We start from the raw sequence: 19,235 nt of genomic DNA on the forward strand, positions 1-19,235 counted from the left end.
AAATAAATAGACTCTAATAAATAAATCTAACATTAAATAAAATAGATTAGATAGAAAAGGTCAGAACAAGGACTGGAGAGATGGCTCAGAAGATAGAATACTGGCTGTTCTTCCAAAGGACCTGAATTTGATCCCAATACTGACATGGTAGGCTCACAACCAACTTTAACTGCACTTCCCAAGGAATCTGGTGTCCTCTTCAGGCTTCATAAGCACCAAGGAATGCATGTGGTACACAGACACACAAGCAGGTAAATTACCCATATGCATTAAATAAATAAAATAATAAATAAAAAAATTTAAAGGGAGGTCCCCTAGTATCGACTATGGGCCTTCTACATCCTTGCAAGCACCAAACACACACACACACACTTAAAAAAAAAAAAATCAATCTTCAAACTTTATTTATTCCCCAGTTAGATTTTGTCACATTTGCCTTATAATTCTCTACATACACACAGATCTTTTTTTATATACCATTATAAGTTGCAGACATTATGCCTCTTTAGCCTTGAGTATATAACTTGTGTTTTTTAAGGATAAGGAACTTTTCTTATTTTAATATTAATAATAATTAATATTTAACACAATTATATTTATTATTTAATATAATTAATAATTCATTAAATTATTAAATATTAAAATTATTGGGATGATTTTATAATTATTAAATTGATTACTATATTATTAAAATAATAAAATATTAAATAGTTTAATAAATAATCCATATTTAATATAATTATAATGATTAGTGTAATTAATATTAATTAATATTAAAATAGCAATATATCACCACCACCACCATCTGTTCAATGCCCTTTATAGATTCCCATCCCATTCCCACTTCTGGGGCAGCATTCAGCTTAAGAACCCTACAGTGACTTGATATGCCAGGAGAAGGGGAGGGGAAATCCAGGAGAGGCTATGTGAGGAGGGAACTGGGAAAAGAGGAGGGTCTGCAATTGGGATTGTAAAGTGAATAAACTATAAAAAATGCTAAAAAAAAAAAAAGAAGTATTACACTTACTCTCATGTCTCTTTAGTCATTAATCTGAAGCAATTTATTTTCATGATAATATTTCTGTTTTTAAGACAGGGTCTTACTATGTAGCCCTGGCTGGTCTGAAACTATGTAGACCAGGCTGGCCCTGAATTCACAGTAATCCACTCGACCCTGCCTCCCAAGTGTTATGTCATGATAAGATGTTTTAAGTACAGGGCCCTTATTATGAAAAGCACCTCCAGTTTGTCACAGATTTCCTGAATTGCAATAAGGTTATAAATTTTTCCAAGCTAACTTCATAAAACAATGCATCAAAAGGAAAGTGGTGCTACTTTAACTGGTTTTGGTGATGTAAAGAATGAATATATGGTTAAGGTTCTAAATACTGTTTTCATTATTGTTGTTTTTTTAAGATTTTGTGTGTGTGCGTGTGTGTGTTTTGCTTGGTACCCACAGATGTCAGAATAGGGTGCCTGATTCCCTGGAACCAGGGTTATAAATGGTTATGAACTACAGTGTGGATGCTGGGAATCAAAGCAAGGGCCTCTGCACAAATAAGTGCTCTTAGTCACTAAGCCATCTCTCCAGCTCCCTCAATGTTAGATTTTGAAATTTAAAAAAAACTAATATTTTTCATCTCTGTAATTAGTAATTTGTTGAAAGATACTCTGAAGCCCTATCAATGCCCTGTTCCTTATCAAACTTCCCACTTACTAACTTTAGCATCATGACTCTTGCCTAAACTATAATTTATACTAAATATAGTTATACATATATTGATTATATTCATTAGGTATTATCTATTACTCTGATCATTTTGTTTGGTTTGGCCTTTTTAAGACAAGGTTTCTCTGTGTAGCCCTGGCCGTCCTGGAACTTTGTAGGCTAGGCTAGCCTCCAACTCTCAGAGACCCATCTGCCTCTGCCTCCAATTGCTAGGATTAAAGGCATTTGTTACTATCACTTGGCTGAAGAATGTCATTTAGAAACCAAGATTGACTAGTAGGAACCCTGTGCACCTACTCTGACTTGAGTGAAAATTAGGGTATTTATTCAGTAACTCCACTGGTGTTAAGGGACAAAAAAAAAAAAAAAAATGTGCACAAAACACACTCAGACTTGGCTAAGTCTTAAGACAAACACACCAGGAAATACTTCAAGGCAAACAAAGACAAATTCTATGCTAGAAAAGCTGTCACATGTCAGCCACTGGAGAAGAGGACACAAACCAGAAAAACAGGCCAAGACACTGAAAAAGAAGAGTAATAAACGCCACAGTAGTTGGTGCCAGGTCCAGAATATTTCAGCAAATATAAGACCTGCTGAGTACAAAAGTACACACTTCTGATTCTGAGAAGCAAAGCAAGCTCAGCTGGGTGCTTAGTAAGCTGAAGACAATGACACTAACCTAGCTAGAAATGAGCCATCTGGAAACAATTTGGGAAGTTAGATTTTCCCAAGAATAATCCTTAGTTCATAAGCCCACACTCACATGTAAAAGCCAGTATTATATTACGGACCACAATGGTGATAAAGGTCATAGAGCCAAGAGCAAGAGGTGTAGCTCAATGGCAGAGCACCACCTAGCTATGCAAGGCCCTAGATTAGGTCCCCAGCACTAGAAAGCAAGAATGTAAGACCCCCTATACTTCAATAAACTTACTAAAATATAATTATTGTAGAAGCATCAGATTCCCAGTAAGACTGCAAATGCACATGTAAAAACGCTAGAACATTCTACTTGGAGAGTTTAACCCAACAACTGAACTGAACAGCTTGAAGGTCTCACAAGGTTCCCCCACTTACCCTTCTTATTGGTTGTGAAGTACTTGGAGTCAGTCATGATTCTGGATCTTTAGCGTGAACCTAGGGTAAGAGTAAATAAAGAATGCTGTTATCCAATTACATGTATCCAGCAAGACATCTACTGTTGAGAACACTCTATTTAAGAATTTCTGCTTTTTAACAAAATGAGTAGCTTCTTATTGCCACTGCCATTTGTGGTTCAAGCTGTACAGGAAATAAGAACTGCAATTTGCTTCCAGGAACTTCTAGGGGTAAAATCTGAAAGACAATGGACTAGAGCAATAATCTGAACCCCTATGGCTCTGTAGCCTCCAAGGATGGGCCTGACACCTTTAAAAATACATCTTAGTCACTCACTCAAACATTTAAGACAAAGGTTTAGTTTGAAAGATTTCTCATCAGGAAAGTCTGATTACTTCTCTGCCTCAGCACGAACTTCAAAGCAGCCTAAACCCAAAAGCAGAACAATTTGCCAAGCTAGTAAATACTGCTTACAAAAAGGCTCTCAGAAAAATAAGAAGCCTTCCTTACTCCCAGCACCAGGAATAGAGGCAGAAAGACCAGAGTTAGTGGCAGGAAGACCAAGAGTTCAAGATCCTCCTCCTAAACATAGCTACACAGAGACTTGGAGGTGAACCTGGACGACATAAAGACCCTGTCCCAAAAACAAAAAGAAATGAAAGCGTTAGAAACCATGAATACCATGTAGAATACAGAAATTGTTTTGATATTTGTCACATAGAGGCTTGCATTAAAATTTTCATGTCTTTCTAGCAAAAAAGCAGAGAATGCTATAATCAATCCATTCACAGCATAAATTAAATAAAATGTAGACAAATCAAATCATTTTGTTTTTAAAGATTTGTTATTATTGACTTATGTGTATGTATGTACACCTGTGTGTGCCCCTGTACCAAGGCCCGAGGAAGAAGTTGGATCCCTGAAGCTAGAGTTACAGATGGTTGTAAGTCACCTGAGCTAAGTGTTGGGAATTGAAACTGGGCCTCTGAAAGAACAGCAAGTGTTTTTAACCCCTGGGATACCTGTGCTTTTTGAGACAGCATCTCCCTGTGTAGCCCTGGCTGGCCTGGAACTCCATGTAAAAGAGACTGGACCCTTTGCAAGTCCCCTGTCCCCCCTTCCCCGCCCCCCCCGTCTCTGTCCAGAGTGCTAGGTTTACAAACATACCATCACACATAGTTCTTTCTGGTTTTTGTTTGTTTGTTTGTTAAGACAGGTCTCATGTAGCTCAAGATGGTCTCAAACTTGCTATGTAGCTGAAGATGACTTTTAATTCTGTTTCTTCTGTCTCTACCTCCCAGGTACTGGGATTACAGATGTGAGCCACCACACCTGGCTAGGAATTCTTCACATTAACAGGTGGATCTGAGTTCAAGGCCAGCTTGATCTACATAATGAATTCCAAGCCAGCCAGGGCTAGCTACATAGTAAGACCCTGTTTCCTGTTTCAAAGCACACCAAAACTTCTTAAAGACTTGTGATATAAATCTTAAGTTATCTGTGAGTTTACACAAACAGAAACACTGATATACTGGCAGGAGCACCACAGCTATGTCTCAAAACCATTACTGTTTCTACAGAATGCTGTCATACCATTTTAAATCTCATGGAATCATCAAAACTTCAAACCTAAGATTTAAAAACAAAATTTGTTTGGAAGTTTTTCACCCACTTACTTGGGGAAAATGCACAAAAGCATTGTTTTCTAAAGCTCTCGTATCTACCCATACACATATATAATTTTTTTTTCTTTTCTTTTGAGATAGGATCTTCACTATATTGTCCTGGCAAGCTTGAAACCTGCTATAAAGACCAGGCTGGCTTCTTACTCATGGGATCCTCCTGTTTCTGTCTTGTGCCACCATACCTAGATAACATGAAATTCTAACAGGAATTCTCTACATACTCTGTTCACTCGCCTTAAGGCATGTCTTTATCAGCAGCCTACACAGTTCATGATTAGGGTGTTGATTCCTAGCACCCAACATGGAGACAGACCACTGTCTATAACTTCAGTTCCAGGGAATCAGACACCTTCTTCTGGTCTCCTTGGACACACACACAGTATGCTGACACATACACACTGGAATAACACCCATACATAAAATAAAATAATAAAAAGCCTGCAATATATATCCTAAATTAAAAATCTCTGCTTTCTAACAAAAAGAGATAAAGAGATAGAACCAGCTACTTGGGAACCTGAGGTAGGTCTGTACAATTTAATGAGAGTCTGTCTTAAAAATAAAGTAAGGCTGCAGATGGCGCAACAGTTAAGAGCACTGGCTGTTCTTCCAGAGGACCCGGGTTCTGTTACTGGCATGCACTTGGCAACTCATAATCATCTATAACTCCAGTTCCAGGGGATCAGATGCTCTCTTCTGGCCTCTGAGGCCAGTGAATACACACTGTGGTGTACAGACCTACGTACAGTCAAAACACCCATATACAAAATAAAATAAATAAATAAATAAAGGGCTCAGTAGTAGAGGGTTTGCTTAATATACGGGAAATCCTGTGCTCAACCTTCAGTGGCATTTTGAACCAGGGATATAGCTCAATGGTCAAGTGCTTACCTAGCAGGTATAAGACCTCTCCATCATCAAAAGTGGGGGGTTGGGGGGGAAGGGAAAAAAATAAGCAGGTAAATCTATCACTCATTTAACTGACACCATGGCCAATAATTGTGATGAAATAATTGCCATCATACAGGCAAAGAAACAAGGTATCCAGTCCTTTAAGGGGGTGGGGAGAAAACAAGGAAAAGTGAAAATAGTCTAAAAAGCAACCATAGAAAGGAAGGGCGGGGATGGGGGTGCCTGGGTCGAAACACATTATTACTTGAATGAATTTTAAGAATTTAATCAAAATGAGAAGGTGGTGACAGTGGACCTTAATGTCCCTGTGGCTTTCAACTCACAATTACATATAACTATTTTTTAATAAAAACCCTACAAACACTTGCCAGATAGACACAGTTAAGTCCTCCAATCTAGGGTGTCAAACTGATGCCTATACTAGAAGCCACACACACACACACACACACACACACACACACACACACACAAAGCCAGAATAGAACTGGAAAACAATACAACTTCAACTTGCCTAGTGCTTCAAAACTCAAAATCCTATTGGGGCAAATTTTTGTTTTTCAGGAAATCCCTAGAAATAAGCAAACCATAACGGAATTTGAACTTACACAACCTTATACAACATGAAACCTGAAAGGTCACTGACTGACTTATGGTGTGGCCTAGGGACATTGTTAAAGGACAGAGCAGCCACCAGGCAAAGCCATGATCCTTGGACTTGTCCTAGTCCACAGTATTGTTCCACTGACTTTCACAGGACTCCCTGAACAAGGTTATATATCTAGATTAACATAACCTAGTTTCTGACAAATATAGGTTGTCAAAGTCCTTTCTCTCCTTCCAGCCTTCCCTTCCTCCAATTCCCCAAAAGAGCAATTTAACAGCGAAACAAGATTAATAGACTGGGTAGAATACAGTTAGAAAAAAAATTAATAAAGTCTTAATTTCAAATGGTTCTCTGGGAAATGGCAGACAATGTTAGCATTGGCAAGGACACTGTGCCCATCTTTGCACACAAAGTCAATAACTAACCAGAGTTTGGTAAACTGTAAAGCAGAAGGGTTATTCCAGGAACCTTTGCTTACAAGGGTGAGCAGTAGAAAGACCATTTCTGGACAAATGTTCATAACACAAGGACAATAGCAGCTTCAGATTAATTAGCTTATCAGAAATAAAACATCTAAAAGCTAAATCCATCTCTGGCTTTTATTTAAATAACCACAAGTTAACTCATTAATATAGTATTATACGTAAAGAAAGAAGCCCAACAGTTTTACACCCAGCTGTTACGAAATGCCAAGAAATTTTAGAAAACTTAAGCCTAGGAGGAAAGAAGAATGGAAAGGGGATGATGTCCTCTGAATGCTCCTTGTCTAACTAGGCTCAACCATGCGCCTTAAGACGAAAACCGTCATCTTTAACAGAAAAAAAAAAAGGACACAAGGAACTTCTTCCAGTCTTAATTTGTCAGAATGTTCACTGTGTATTAATTCACCACCCAACTTGAGGGAGCTGTCTGCAGAGCACACTCTCCTTGATTTCTCAGGGAGTCTGCCCTGCAAGACACCTGCTGGGTTCTCATTTTACTGCCTGCCCGCCTCACTTAGTCATCGCTGGAATGTGTTCCCCGGTGGCTGCACCTACTTCACCTGCCACCTTCTATTATTACCTTGTAAGTGCACCCTAAGGCTAAGCAGTAGACCGACCAAGCAGAGCAGTTAATAATTTAGATTGTTCCTCTCTGAAACCACCTTCTTTCTTAGTCAACTTGCCTTGCTGAGCTTATAGTGTGTCCTTTGTCTTTTAAACCACAAAGGTTGCAAAAGAGTTTGGCCACTAAAAACAAACAAACAAAAAAACCACAAACAAACAAACAAACAAACCAATTCTCCTTTCTAAAAGTAAAAAAATTCAGTGCGGCATCCATGACACATTCACACTGCTTCAGAACTAAATTGCTTGAGTTTAATAAGAGCCTTCCCCTAAATAGAGTGCTGCTCAAAAGCTAATACATCCTGTGAATCCAAAGAATAAAGAAATAGCAGGAAATTCCAGGGTTTTTTTCACTTCTAGTAGAATTAACAGCCTTGCCCAAACTAAACTGTTCCTGATAACCCCAGGGAATAAAGGGAAGGGGGAAAAATAATCCAAGAAAAACAAAATTCCAGGCTAAGATTTACTTTCACTGGCTTTCCCCTCTTACACAGGGAGTCAATTATGCAGGTTTCTCCTTCCTTCCTCGAAGTACATTATTTAGTCTGCTATTCTCTTTACCCATTTCCCCAGGTCAAGACCCCAGGTCAAGAAAACTGTCCAATTTTCACTAGGTAAGGAGATATACCTCTAAACAAATACGGACGACAAAAGAGGTTTCAGTGACCAAAAGATCGCGGGAATCCCTTCTCTCTAGGCGTGCTGGACACGTCCGAGCTTCTTTCTCAATGAACAGATGTCAAACGGGAAAGCAGGGTGGTTCTCCCTGGGCCTCCGGCGGCCACACCCCTGGCCTGAGCCCTCCCCAAGCTGGTCTTCGGAACCTTGCTTCGCTCCGAAGCCCCCAGCTACCGCTGCTACACCGGAGCGCAACCCCAACCCACCACGGTCACCACGAAGGAGATACTTTCTCCAAGCTTTTCCCTCACAACGGTCACACCCGAAGACTCCTCTATCCTCAACGGTCACGCTCCTCGGATCTCTTTTCCTCCTGCGCCTACGACCCGGCTTGGGGTTCCCCTGCCTCACAACCACCCATAGTCAGCCAGGGACACACCCCAAAGCCAGCCGCCTTGAACTCACCGGAGGCAAGGGCGGGGTGGCGGCGGCAGTCGGGGAGCACAGCCGGGGTGGTGGTGTAATGGTTTCCTGCCCGTCACGATTCTCTCTAGATCTAAGCCACTGCGCAAAACCCAATTTGCCAGGGACAAAGATGGTGGGCCGGAAGCTTTGGCGTAAGAGAATCTCGCCGCTGACGTCATCCGGGTGCGCGGGAGAACCAAACAGCCCGGTTGTGTCTGTCGCCTCAGCAACGGAAAGGTTTACCTTTCTCAGGATTAGGGCAGTTGCCTACACAGTAAGGAGACCCGCAGTGGCTTTTCCAAAGGATATCTTCAATAAGTAGATATTTTCGGGATTTATGTCCGTGAACAAGAATTTTGTTAAACCTGTATGAGATACCCTATTTGCTTAAACACAAACCTCAGCTAATTTGCCTGTAAGGTTCAGAGCCCATAGAGGTGATAGAAACCAGGACTACAGTTGGGGAGCTGAACTAGGAGACAGCGACTCAGAGATGCTAAGAAGCATTCAGTTCTGAGATTGAATCCCTACACTGAAAAAGATTGGAGAAACTTATTAGCGCCCCCTTCCCGCCTCGCCCTTAGGCTTGAGTGGTATAAGGTACCTAAAACACCTAATAGATACAGGTTTAGTTAGGAAATTAAACTGGTACTACAAGTGTTTAGCTACCATGTCCAGCTTCGAAAGAAAAATCAGCGTCGAGCTGTGTATCTCGGGCAAGCCTGAAACTAAACCCCTCTTGCTTCCGCCTCTAGAGCACTTTGAACCTCTCTATCTATACACCTTGACTCTAAGGCTCCGTGGTTCTTCTACCCGGGCTCCCCTCACTCTACTATTGAATTATTTTTTTATGTGCATTGGTGTTTTTCCTGCATGCGTGTATCTATCTGGAGTGTTCTTTCCCCTGGAACTGGAATTTCAGACAGTTGTGAGCTGCTATGCGAGAGCTGGAAACTAAACCCAGGTCCTTTGAAAGAGGAGCCAGTGATCTTACCCACTGAGCCATGTCTCCACCCCCCAGATTTGAAACAAACAAACAAAAACCCAAAATCCTCATGGCAGGGCTGGAGAGACAACTCAGTGGTTAAGAGCACTGGCTGCTCTTCCAGAAGTCTTGAGTTCAATTCTCAGCAACCCCATGGTGGCTCACAACCATCTGTAATGGGATTCAATGCCCTCTTCTGGTGTCTGAAGACAGCTACAGTGTATTTGTGTACATAAAAAATAAGTAAATGTTTATATATTAAAACAAAACAAAAATAAAACAAAAAACTCAAGGCAACCGGGTGTGGTGGCACAAGCCTTTAACCTCAGCACTCAGAAGGTAGAGATAGTGGATCTTTGCAAGTTCAAGGCCAGCCTGGTCTACAATGTGAATTTCAGGTGAGGGTTACACAGAGAAATCCTGTCTCTGAAAAACAAAACAGATGACTTAACCCAATTACAATTAAGTTAGTTATTTACTGAGCATTTATTATATAATTTCCTATGTAACTTATATTTAACATATATTTAAGATCTCCAAACTAAAGGCTTAGCCTTTAGTGCCCTCAAACAGAAAGGTCAACCATGTGCCTTCTATTAGACTACACATTTGAGAGTGGGGGATTTGATGCATTATTTGGTGACTAAAAACTGGCACATTACCAAAGTGAAATAAAAACTGACACTATTTTTTCTTTCCAGAACCGGGGAAGAATCCTAGGGCTTCATGCACGTTGGGCAAATACTCTACCACTGAGTTATATAACCAGCCAGGACATACTATTTTTAACTCTTTTCCTTTTCTCATGTAATAATTACAGTTTCCTTTTTATAGAGTAATCTTATGGGTCCATTAATCAGAAAATCTTGACCCTCTGGCTAAGCATAAAATGAGACTTTGAACCAAGATTGCTGAAATGGATTTCTCCCACTCCCCCTGTTTTCTCCCCCTTTCTCCCTTTCCTAACTGCCAGATAGCCCAATGTCACATTCCTTGAGATTACATATATATGCCAGCACCTTCTGTCAAAAGAATCTGATTTGTGGACACAGTGACAGCTTGGCATTCATTGTAACAAAGTTACTTGGATGAAATGTAACTAATTCCTGCTGGAGAACTCTAATGGAGTTATAGAGCCCTGTTCTTTTTGAGCTATCTTATTTTGTGAGCTACTCCATAGCTATTTTTTAAAGACTTATTTAAATGTTGTGTCTGTACAAGTATGTGCAGGTACATGTGGAGACCAGAGAGAGCACTGGATCCCTGGAGCTGGACTTACAGTTAGTTGTGAGCCTCTGGATGTATGTGCTGGAAACTGAACTCAGGTCCCTTGCAAGAGCAACAACCTGTCCATCATCTCTCCAGCCTCCCCACCTATAGTTAAAGTTCCTTTGTTTTAAAATAGCCTGCTTCTGTTCTTTGCAACTGAAAAACTTTAACTGATGCAAATGTTTAATTTTCCACTTGTTTTAGCTATTTCTTAGTTGTGTATTTTTGCATAGACAGGGCTAGAGAAATGGCCCTGTGTTGGTGTAAGTGGTTAATAGCACTGGTTACTCTTGCAGAGGACGTGGCTTCCGTTCCCAGCACACACACGGTCTGTAACTCCAGTTCCAGGGAATCAAATACACTCTTTTGACCTTTGCAGTTACCAGGCATGCACGTGGTACATACATATACATGCAGGCAAAACACTTGCACACCGAAAATCTTTTTTGGTCAGCATGTGATATTTACCAGATGCTTTATGTAGTTCTCTAGTTCTTAAAACTCAAGGCTGGGCATGAAAGCCAACTTGAATGCTAGCCAAGGATAGGTACATACAACTCAAGAATCTTAAGCTGAAACAAACATTACTTAAAACAAAACAAAAACCCTTAATTCTTTTTAGAAATTCAACAATTGCACTTCTGACAGCGATTTTAGTAAAGTATAGATAATATTTTAGAACTATAAACAAAACTTCAAAGTTGAAACAACTAAAACCAATCCCTTTATAAGGTTCTCATTACATAAACCAACTGCCTACTTTTACACCACCCCAGGGTGTAAAAGTCTACACTCTAGAGCAGTGAATACTAAGTTCGAGGATCATAAGGAGTCCTGCACTGTATTGGTATCGCTAATATGACATATCTACTGAGCTGTAGGGTAGGAATCAATCTCATCTAGCAAAATGTGCCTAGAGCTATAACTTAATTTTACACATGGAAGACAAGCTATCTGCCTGTATGAAAAGTAGACCGTCCTAAGTTCTGGTGGGCAAGGAGAATGTCATTTTAGTAAAACTTGCTGATAACTATAATACTCGGGAAGGTGGCCGAATTTGAGCCAAACACCACCTGCGCATAAAGGACCTGGCTTGATCTCCCGTGGCAACCGGTATCAGGCAGGGGGACCAGCTCCGCACAGTATGGCGATCCAAGAAGCTTCTCTCAGAACTAACAAGGAACAGAATCCACCCACTACACTAACCCGTCGCCTCGTAGTCAGGGGGCGGAAGCGGAAGTCCCAGTTGGTCATAGAGTTCCCGAGTTCCGGCCCAGGACTACATTCGATGCTAGAGCGCCTGTCTTCCGCCCGCCGTGTGGAGGTCCTCGGAGCTTCTGTTTCCGGGTACGGTTTCTGTCACAAAGCCGAGACCTCCTTTTGCAGGTGGCGTCACGGGCCCTCTGCTCCGTGTCCGAGGTCAGAAAGCAAGGACGGGCGCTTCCCAGCCAGCCGCCGGAGCCGGGCCTCGCAGCTCCGGGACTGCAGCTAGAGCGACACCTTTCTTGGCCCACACCTGTCTCCAGGCACGCTCCGCCCTGTGAGGTGCAGCATTTGACAAGTCATTCCCCAGTCCCCACATGCCATGTCCCCAGCTCTGGAGTTAACAGTCCTTAACTTTGAGACTCCCTCCCCTCCGCCTCTATATAAGTCTTTTTTTATTTATCCCAGTTGATTTTCTACTCATGTAAAATTAAATTTTGAGTTCCAGGTGCCATGCAGAAGGACTAAGACTCGGCACCCGTTTGATATAAAACAAGTTCATGCTCATTAGAGTGTTCGTGGGAAAAGTGAATCCCAGTACACACAGGTCACTATGGCTGAGCATGGGGCTCACATCACAACTGCTTCGGTGGCGGACGACCAGCCATCCATCTTTGAGGTGGTAGCACAGGACAGTTTAATGGCAGCAGTGAGACCCGCTCTTCAGCATGTGGTCAAGGTAAGGTATTATTTCTCTGAAAGATTTCAGGGACAACTGGAAAAAACTCCAAACATTTTAACCATGAGTTTGTAATGATGGATGTGTGTCGAGTATCCATGGCTTAATGGACATCAAAGAGTCCTGTACCCAATTCCTAGGACCTCAAGGAGCTTAGGCTATACCTCAAAAGCTAGTTATTTAAGCCAGGTGTATTGAATTTAAGAGGAAAGGGCTTAGTGGGAATACAAACTGAAGACTGCAATAAAACGAATGTTTTTACTTCAGGTTCTTGCAGAATCAAACCCTGCACACTATGGCTTCTTTTGGAGATGGTTTGATGAAATCTTCACTCTGCTAGACTTTCTGCTCCAGCAGCATTATCTTTCTAGAACTAGTGCCTCATTTTCTGAACACTTTTATGGCTTAAAGCGGATTGTAGCAGGGAGCTCGCCGCAGCTTCAGAGACCAGCCAGTGCTGGTCTTCCCAAGGAGCACCTCTGGAAATCTGCTATGTTCCTTGTTCTTCTTCCCTATCTGAAAGTGAAGCTGGAGAAGCTGGCTTCTAGCTTGAGAGAAGAAGACGAATACTCTATTCACCCCCCTTCTTCTCACTGGAAACGATTCTACAGAGCCTTCCTGGCGGCCTACCCGTTTGTTAACATGGCCTGGGAAGGCTGGTTCCTTACACAGCAACTTCGTTACATCTTGGGAAAAGCTGAGCATCACTCTCCCCTGCTGAAACTGGCTGGAGTTCGGCTAGGTCGACTGACAGCTCAGGACATGCAAGCTATAGAACATAGACTGGTTGAAGCCAGTGCATTGCAGGAGCCTGTCAGAAGGTAAGGCCATTTCTAAAACCCTTTTATTAACAAAATTTAAAGTTGTGTATCAGTCATCCGGTTTACCCCAGTTATTTATTAAATCACAGGAGTTATTCCTCACATCCATAAAGCATGGACCACCATCCTGGTGACCTTTCTCATCATAATAGGCACACCTTTGTGCATGCTTGGCATATGTAAGGGCCCCATGGGAGGTATTTGCTTTGTGTACATTATCTTACGCCTCATTACAACCTGAATTAAACACAATGGCTTCATTTAACAGTTGAGGGGACCAACAGCTAGAAGATGGCAGAGCAAAGATTGAAGGCAAAGTGATAAAATTCTAAAGACTTCTTACCAAGGTTACATTACCTTTATGGAGTGCTTGTTCTCCCACAAGTTCAAACATGTATGCATCTCAGTGTCGATAAGTTACTTTTTAAGTAAACTGCTTTTTCTGGATGGATTATCTTCCATTTAAAAATTCTCTTAAGTTGAATATCTAATGCCTTTCTCAAATCAAAACCTAAGTTTTTGTTGTTAAAAACAGTTTGGGGGTAGGGGGCTGGAAAAATGGCAGTGGTTATGTGCATGGCATGTACTGCTCTTCCAGAGGACCAGAGATCAATCCCCAGAACCCATATTTGGCAGTTCACAACTGCCTATAACTTCAGATCATCTGGCCTAAATGGCACCTGCATACATATGGTGTGTGTACAAACAAGCAGACACAAACATAAATCTTTTAAAAACCAGCCCCATACACAGGCTCACAACAGAGCCTCCAGCACATCAAGTGTGGAACTGCACCTATAGAAGTTACTCTGTGGCCAAATACAAATAAACTTTTTCTCTTGCTCTTCTCTTCTTTTCCAACAGCGTTGGTGAGAAGATAAAGTCAGCTCTGAAGAAAGCTGTGGGAGGCGTTGCCTTCTCCCTCTCTACTGGCCTTTCTGTGGGTGTATTTTTCCTGCAGTTTCTTGACTGGTGGTATTCTTCTGAGAACCAAGAGACCATCAAATCACTGACTGCCCTGCCCACTCCACCACCTCCTGTACACCTAGACTACAACTCTGATTCTCCCCTCTTACCCAAAATGAAAACAGTGTGCCCCCTCTGTCGTAAAACTCGGGTGAATGATACAGTTCTTGCCACCTCTGGCTATGTATTCTGTTACCGCTGTGTGTTTAATTATGTGAGGAGTCACCAAGCCTGTCCCATTACAGGGTATCCAACAGAAGTCCAGCATCTAATTAAACTCTACTCTCCAGAGAACTGAAAGAGATTAGTGTATTATCTCACAGCTCAAGTTCTACACTGGAATGTCACAAGATAGTTTTAGTATGGCAGACAAGATACCTCCCTGATTCATAACTACATTAACTTTAAGTAGTTATATGGATTTCTTTAAAAGGATATATCCACTTGACTGTAATCTTTTGGTTTGCTCTCTACCAAGCTGCAGGAGAATCAGGATTATAGGTGGTGTGAGGGCCAATGTGGAGGTGGGTTATAAAGGACCACCTCACTTGAGTAAGGTTTTAAGTTGGATGTGGTAGTGTAGTATCAGCACTCTAGAGATCAGGATTTTGAGTTCAAGGCCAATATAGAGAGACTGTCAAAAGTACAATGAAAGTCAGAGACTGATTAAGAGGGATAAAATAGCACGGGAAACCTCAGGTTAGACCTTTAAAGCAAGTGGTTTGGAAAACAGGTCTTCTCTTTAGAAAACATTTCTCCACTTTTGAAGTAGAGGCTTTATCTGACATGGAGTTTCTCTTTATAGAAATACTTAGAAACACTTTAGACAAAAGCCCCTTCCATCTATCATGACTTACATCTACCACAGGTTATCAGCATTTGAAGATTTCCTTCATGATCCATACCTGTCTGCCTTAGGAAAGGGTTTGTTTATAGGGAGGAGTCTGGAAATTTCGATGTGAATGAAAGCTAGCAAAGGTGAGATGCAGTAAAATACTTATCTAATGTTTACCTGATGCCTACCTAATGAAGATTTAATGAGGAGCAAAAGCTTTCTGCTTGCTCTTATGAGTTTGCTCAATTGGCAGTTTGCTCAGTTGATATGAATCATGCTAGGCATTATGAAAGTTTCTATGAAACATTTAAGTAAATTTTAACAATACATGATTCTGGGAAAGAATTGTTCCATGCTGTCATGATTATGTGGAAACTCAAAAGATTACTTCAAGGGTTTAAATAAATTTTTATTCAGATCACCATTGACTTCTTGAAGTTTTTCTGTATTGATTAAAGTTTTGATTTTTTAAAAAAACAAATTCAATAATTAGAACAAAAATCCTGTTCTAACAACACAGATACCGCCTTGTATGAAATAGCATTTGCCAGAAACAAGAGTTTAGTTGCTTGTTTAGGAAGATTTATGACATTGGATGGACAAGATGGTGGAGAAACAGCTTTTGAAAAATCACTTATGCAGGCTGAATGAAAATAATGTGCAAGTGCCCGGTGTAATACGGGGACTCACGCTGGCAACTGAGCGTATTCTCTGGGACCATAGAGATGACACAGCTTTACTAAGTTTTAAAATAGATAATCTATCATGTGGACTTAAAAATATTAACGCTTACATATACCAGAAGAGTATATGATCACTTATAAGCTCTTGTAAAACCTTACCAAAACAAAGGTCTTACCCAAACAAATACCATGGTTAATTAAAAACGCTTTTAGTACAGTAATAATAAGTCAATAAGGAATTAATTCCAATTCAGGGCAGAAATAATGAATCCTCCATGAAGTTTTCAACACTGATTTCTACTTGAACCTAAGAAAGAAAACATGAAAGTATCAGTCATTCAAAAGATAAAAAAGAAATAGTCTTATACACATTATAAGCCAGGATCCACATAGGTTCAAATAACCCCATGTGGTAAGCAAAATCAGCTCAGAGAGAAGATTAAGGGGTCACACCCTGGTCAGAGCCGGCGCCGAAGCAATGGCAATACCAGGTCAGACTGTACTTCACTCATCATTGCATGGCTCCATTTTACCTCCCCGCACTACCTAAGGATTACCTATATTCATATCAAATTAAATGCAGGATATGCAGGCTTACATACCCCAAAAAGCTATTCTCTTAGACGCTTCAACTTTGAAGTTTCTTTTCTTTCTTTTTTTTTTTTTTTTTTAAAGATTTATTTTTATTTATATTCTGGATATGAGTACTCTCTCTGCCTGTACACCTGCATGCCAGAAGAGGGAGACCCCATTATAGATGGTTGTGAGCCACCATGTGGTTGCTGGGAATTGAACTCAGGACCTCTGGAAGAGCAGTCGGTGCTCTTAACCACTGAGCCATCTCTCCAGCCCCAACTTTGAAGTTTCAATACTTTCCACTATGTGGTAAATAATTGCTATATAGAAATAAACAATTAGCTGGGCAGTGGTGGCACACGCCTTTAATCCCAGCACTTGGGAGGCAGAGGCAGGTGGATTTCTGAGTTCGAGGCCAGCCTGGTCTACAGAGTGAGTTCCAGGACAGCCAGGACTACACAGAGAAACCCTGTCTCAAAAAAACCAAAAAATAAAAAAAATAAACACTTAAGTTTTTAGTTTGATTTTGGTTTTTGTGGGTAGGGGGTCTTTTGTTTTCACAACACAGAGAAGCAGTTATCACTCAAAGTATTTAGAGCCAAGCACAGTGGTGCACATCTTTAGTCTCAGCACTTGGGAAGCAGAGGCTGTAAGATTTCTGTGAGTTTGAGTTCTACATAGTAAGATCCAGGACAGCCCTCAGAGCTACATAGCAAGACCCTGTCTCAAAACACCAAAAAATTTTGTTGCTATTTAAATGAGTCCAAAATCCATTTATTTTGACAAAATCTTAGGGATATCTCTTAAGAGACATATATAACCCAAAAAAGTAGTAGCTGTAGAAAAGATAGAATTCAACTGCCAATGAAGATAAAAAATATAGTCACAATGTCAGGTGTCACTATACCTGACATGCTTGCAGTTCCAGCTACTCCAGAGGGTAAGACTGGAGCCAAGAGTCCTGAGCAACACAGGAAAATGTACAGTGAACAAACAAAGCTATATATCATAATTTTCTACCAGAATCTCCTAATTTCAGTCAAAAACTCTGAGAGGCTAGGGCTTTATACCAATTAATAGCAGAATTAGGAAGAGGACTGTGGTCTGAATGCCAGGTTTCTATTTTTCCACCTCTAACTTCTCAACACCTACCCTTTACTAATAGGAGAAACTACAGGCATTGGAGAGATGGCTCAGTAAGTCAGAGCACTGACTACTCTTGCAGGGGACCAACAGCCGACTTAAAGCTCATCTGTTTCACAACATTGTGATTCAGTGGGACTCCTGCCTCTGGTTTCCCTGGGATCCATCACATATATATGCTGACTCTAAACCTATAAAAATGTGATTCAGCCACTACAGGCATCCACTTTCTCCCCATGAGTCCAGGAAATACTATACAAATTACTTTGCTTGGTATTCAAGGGATTTCCCAGAACGACCACCAACCACCACGACAAAACAACCTCCCAAATAACAAAAATCAAGCCAGGTGTAGTGGTAAGTACAACTGTAATCCTACTGCTTTGGGTGGCTGAAGCAGAAAAATCCTGAGTTTGAGGCAATCGTGGGCTAGCTATACAGATCCTGTCTTAAAAATAAAAAAAATCCAAAATTACCCATTTACCTCTTAACTAGTTAACATAATCCTAACGAATTTTACAAACCACCTAACCCACACTACTAAAGTTCTCAAATCTATGATTAGCGCTTGTGTTCCCCTGCCCCATAAAAACCCTTCCAGCGCGTAAGCTCTGCCTCTTCAGTTTGTCTCTCCACACTGCTATTTTTTGTTTGAAGGCTAATCTCAATTAATCCCACAGGAAGGCTCTGCCTCCCCCTCTGAATTACGGAGGCAAAGTTTGTAAAACCAATTCCACTTAAAGATTCAGACAGACATAGTAACTGAACCCAAGCTCCTGCCATGCCCAGCAGGTACATTTTCCTAGTCCTCTGCCTCTGTACCCTCCCCATGAAGCTTCTCTCCTCGATTGTCTCAATGGGAGAAAGCCTGGGTATACTTTCGGAGCTACTCAAATGTCACTTTTTCTGTCAATTACCCTGAACTACCTTCGTCTCCGACCTCCACAGCACTCTCTTCCCTCACAGCACTCATCACGTGCCAACTACACACCAGTTCACGAGTTTTCCCCCATCTCTCCCACCAGCCCCATCTCACTGCGCTCGTAAAGAACTGGGGCAAAGTGTTACCAGCCTGGAACATAGGGGTTCAATAAATGATCTCAATAAGCCTAAGCCCCATGGCCTTTGATTAGAAACACATCAGCACAATTTATAACGCCAACTTACCTTCACATGTCACGCGGGTAAGGACCATACCTCAGGCATCTCCAAACACTTATTCCCCCACCTCGGAGTTGGTGGCGCTCTGCACAGATTCCTTTGCAGGGCAGCGAGGGTTTGTTTACACACAGGTTCTCAAAGCAAAAAAAGAGATAAAGTCCAACCCACCAACTTCGGAAGCCTGAAGCCATCCTTGGTAGGGAAAGAGGACTGAGGCCGAAGTCGGGGCTTGAATCGGCTTCCAGCCTGACTCTTCATTCCGCAGTCTTGGACCGGGACAATCCGAGCTGCAGAAGCCGACCCAACTGAGCACTAGGACACTGCGTCCTGTACTTCCCGCGCCCTTTCCCCTCTGCCTCGTCCGGTCTACTTCCCACAGCCCCGCGCGCGCCAGTCAGCCAATCCTCCGGCAGCCAGAGAGTCACGTGGCAACTGCAAGGCGGAGCCGGCATGGAGAATAGCCAATCGGAAGGTGAGATGAAAGCCTAAAGGCGGAGGCTGCTTCTCCGGGGTTTCTAGGTGTCCCGCCGGGTCTGTGCTCTGCGATTTAGGCCTGTGGTTTCTGCTCAGCAAGTGATGCTGTTTTTCTTCTTCCTACAATTCTCTACTCTCGGGACTCTGGGCGACTGTTAGG

General features: G+C 41.6%; 2 protein-coding genes, 1 long non-coding RNA gene and 1 other non-coding gene across 15 annotated transcripts in view; 1 reads left to right on the plus strand and 3 right to left on the minus strand.

The window, feature by feature from the left end:
• The window catches only part of Ap2b1 (adaptor related protein complex 2 subunit beta 1), a 103,110-nt gene extending 91,289 nt beyond the window's left edge, over positions 1 to 11,821 (minus strand). For 2 of the 10 annotated variants that reach the window (XM_076936161.1, XM_076936157.1), the window contains exons 1-2: positions 11,681 to 11,821; positions 2,810 to 2,869 (exon numbers count right to left, since the gene is read on the minus strand). In XM_076936161.1, the coding sequence (XP_076792276.1) occupies positions 2,810 to 2,846 (37 nt within the window). In that variant the 5' untranslated portion in view covers positions 2,847 to 2,869; positions 11,681 to 11,821. Of the gene's footprint in view, positions 1 to 2,809; positions 2,870 to 7,765; positions 8,117 to 8,220 lie in introns of those variants that run through there. The other 8 variants (XM_076936159.1, XM_076936155.1, XM_034507127.2 and 5 more) reach the window with 7 other exon arrangements.
• Pex12 (peroxisomal biogenesis factor 12) lies at positions 11,739 to 14,642 on the plus strand. Of its 3 annotated transcripts, none has more exons than XM_034507130.2 (4): positions 11,739 to 11,821; positions 12,186 to 12,416; positions 12,684 to 13,237; positions 14,102 to 14,642. In XM_034507130.2, the coding sequence occupies exons 2-4, from the start codon at positions 12,291 to 12,293 to the stop codon at positions 14,499 to 14,501; spliced, it is 1,080 nt and encodes a 359-aa protein (XP_034363021.1). In that variant the 5' UTR covers positions 11,739 to 11,821; positions 12,186 to 12,290; the 3' UTR covers positions 14,502 to 14,642. The 3 variants fall into 3 exon arrangements, with proteins under 3 accessions (XP_034363021.1, XP_076792277.1, XP_034363020.1); XM_076936162.1 differs by having other exon boundaries at positions 11,762 to 11,821; positions 12,180 to 12,416; XM_034507129.2 differs by lacking the exon at positions 11,739 to 11,821 and adding an exon at positions 11,878 to 12,019.
• A 784-nt stretch (positions 14,643 to 15,426) lies between these two features.
• Positions 15,427 to 18,993, minus strand: LOC117711454 (uncharacterized). The gene is made up of 2 exons (XR_004607129.2): positions 18,608 to 18,993; positions 15,427 to 16,028 (listed from the first exon to the last, which is right to left on the minus strand). It is a non-coding gene; the product is annotated as an uncharacterized LOC117711454 (long non-coding RNA).
• LOC117712152 (Z30 small nucleolar RNA) lies at positions 16,145 to 16,241 on the minus strand. The gene has a single exon (XR_004607221.1). It is a non-coding gene; the product is annotated as a Z30 small nucleolar RNA (small nucleolar RNA).
• Positions 18,994 to 19,235: the final 242 nt, after the last annotated feature.

Source organism: Arvicanthis niloticus, chromosome 6 (genome assembly GCF_011762505.2).
Source record: "Arvicanthis niloticus isolate mArvNil1 chromosome 6, mArvNil1.pat.X, whole genome shotgun sequence".
Taxonomy (NCBI): Eukaryota; Metazoa; Chordata; class Mammalia; order Rodentia; family Muridae; genus Arvicanthis; species Arvicanthis niloticus.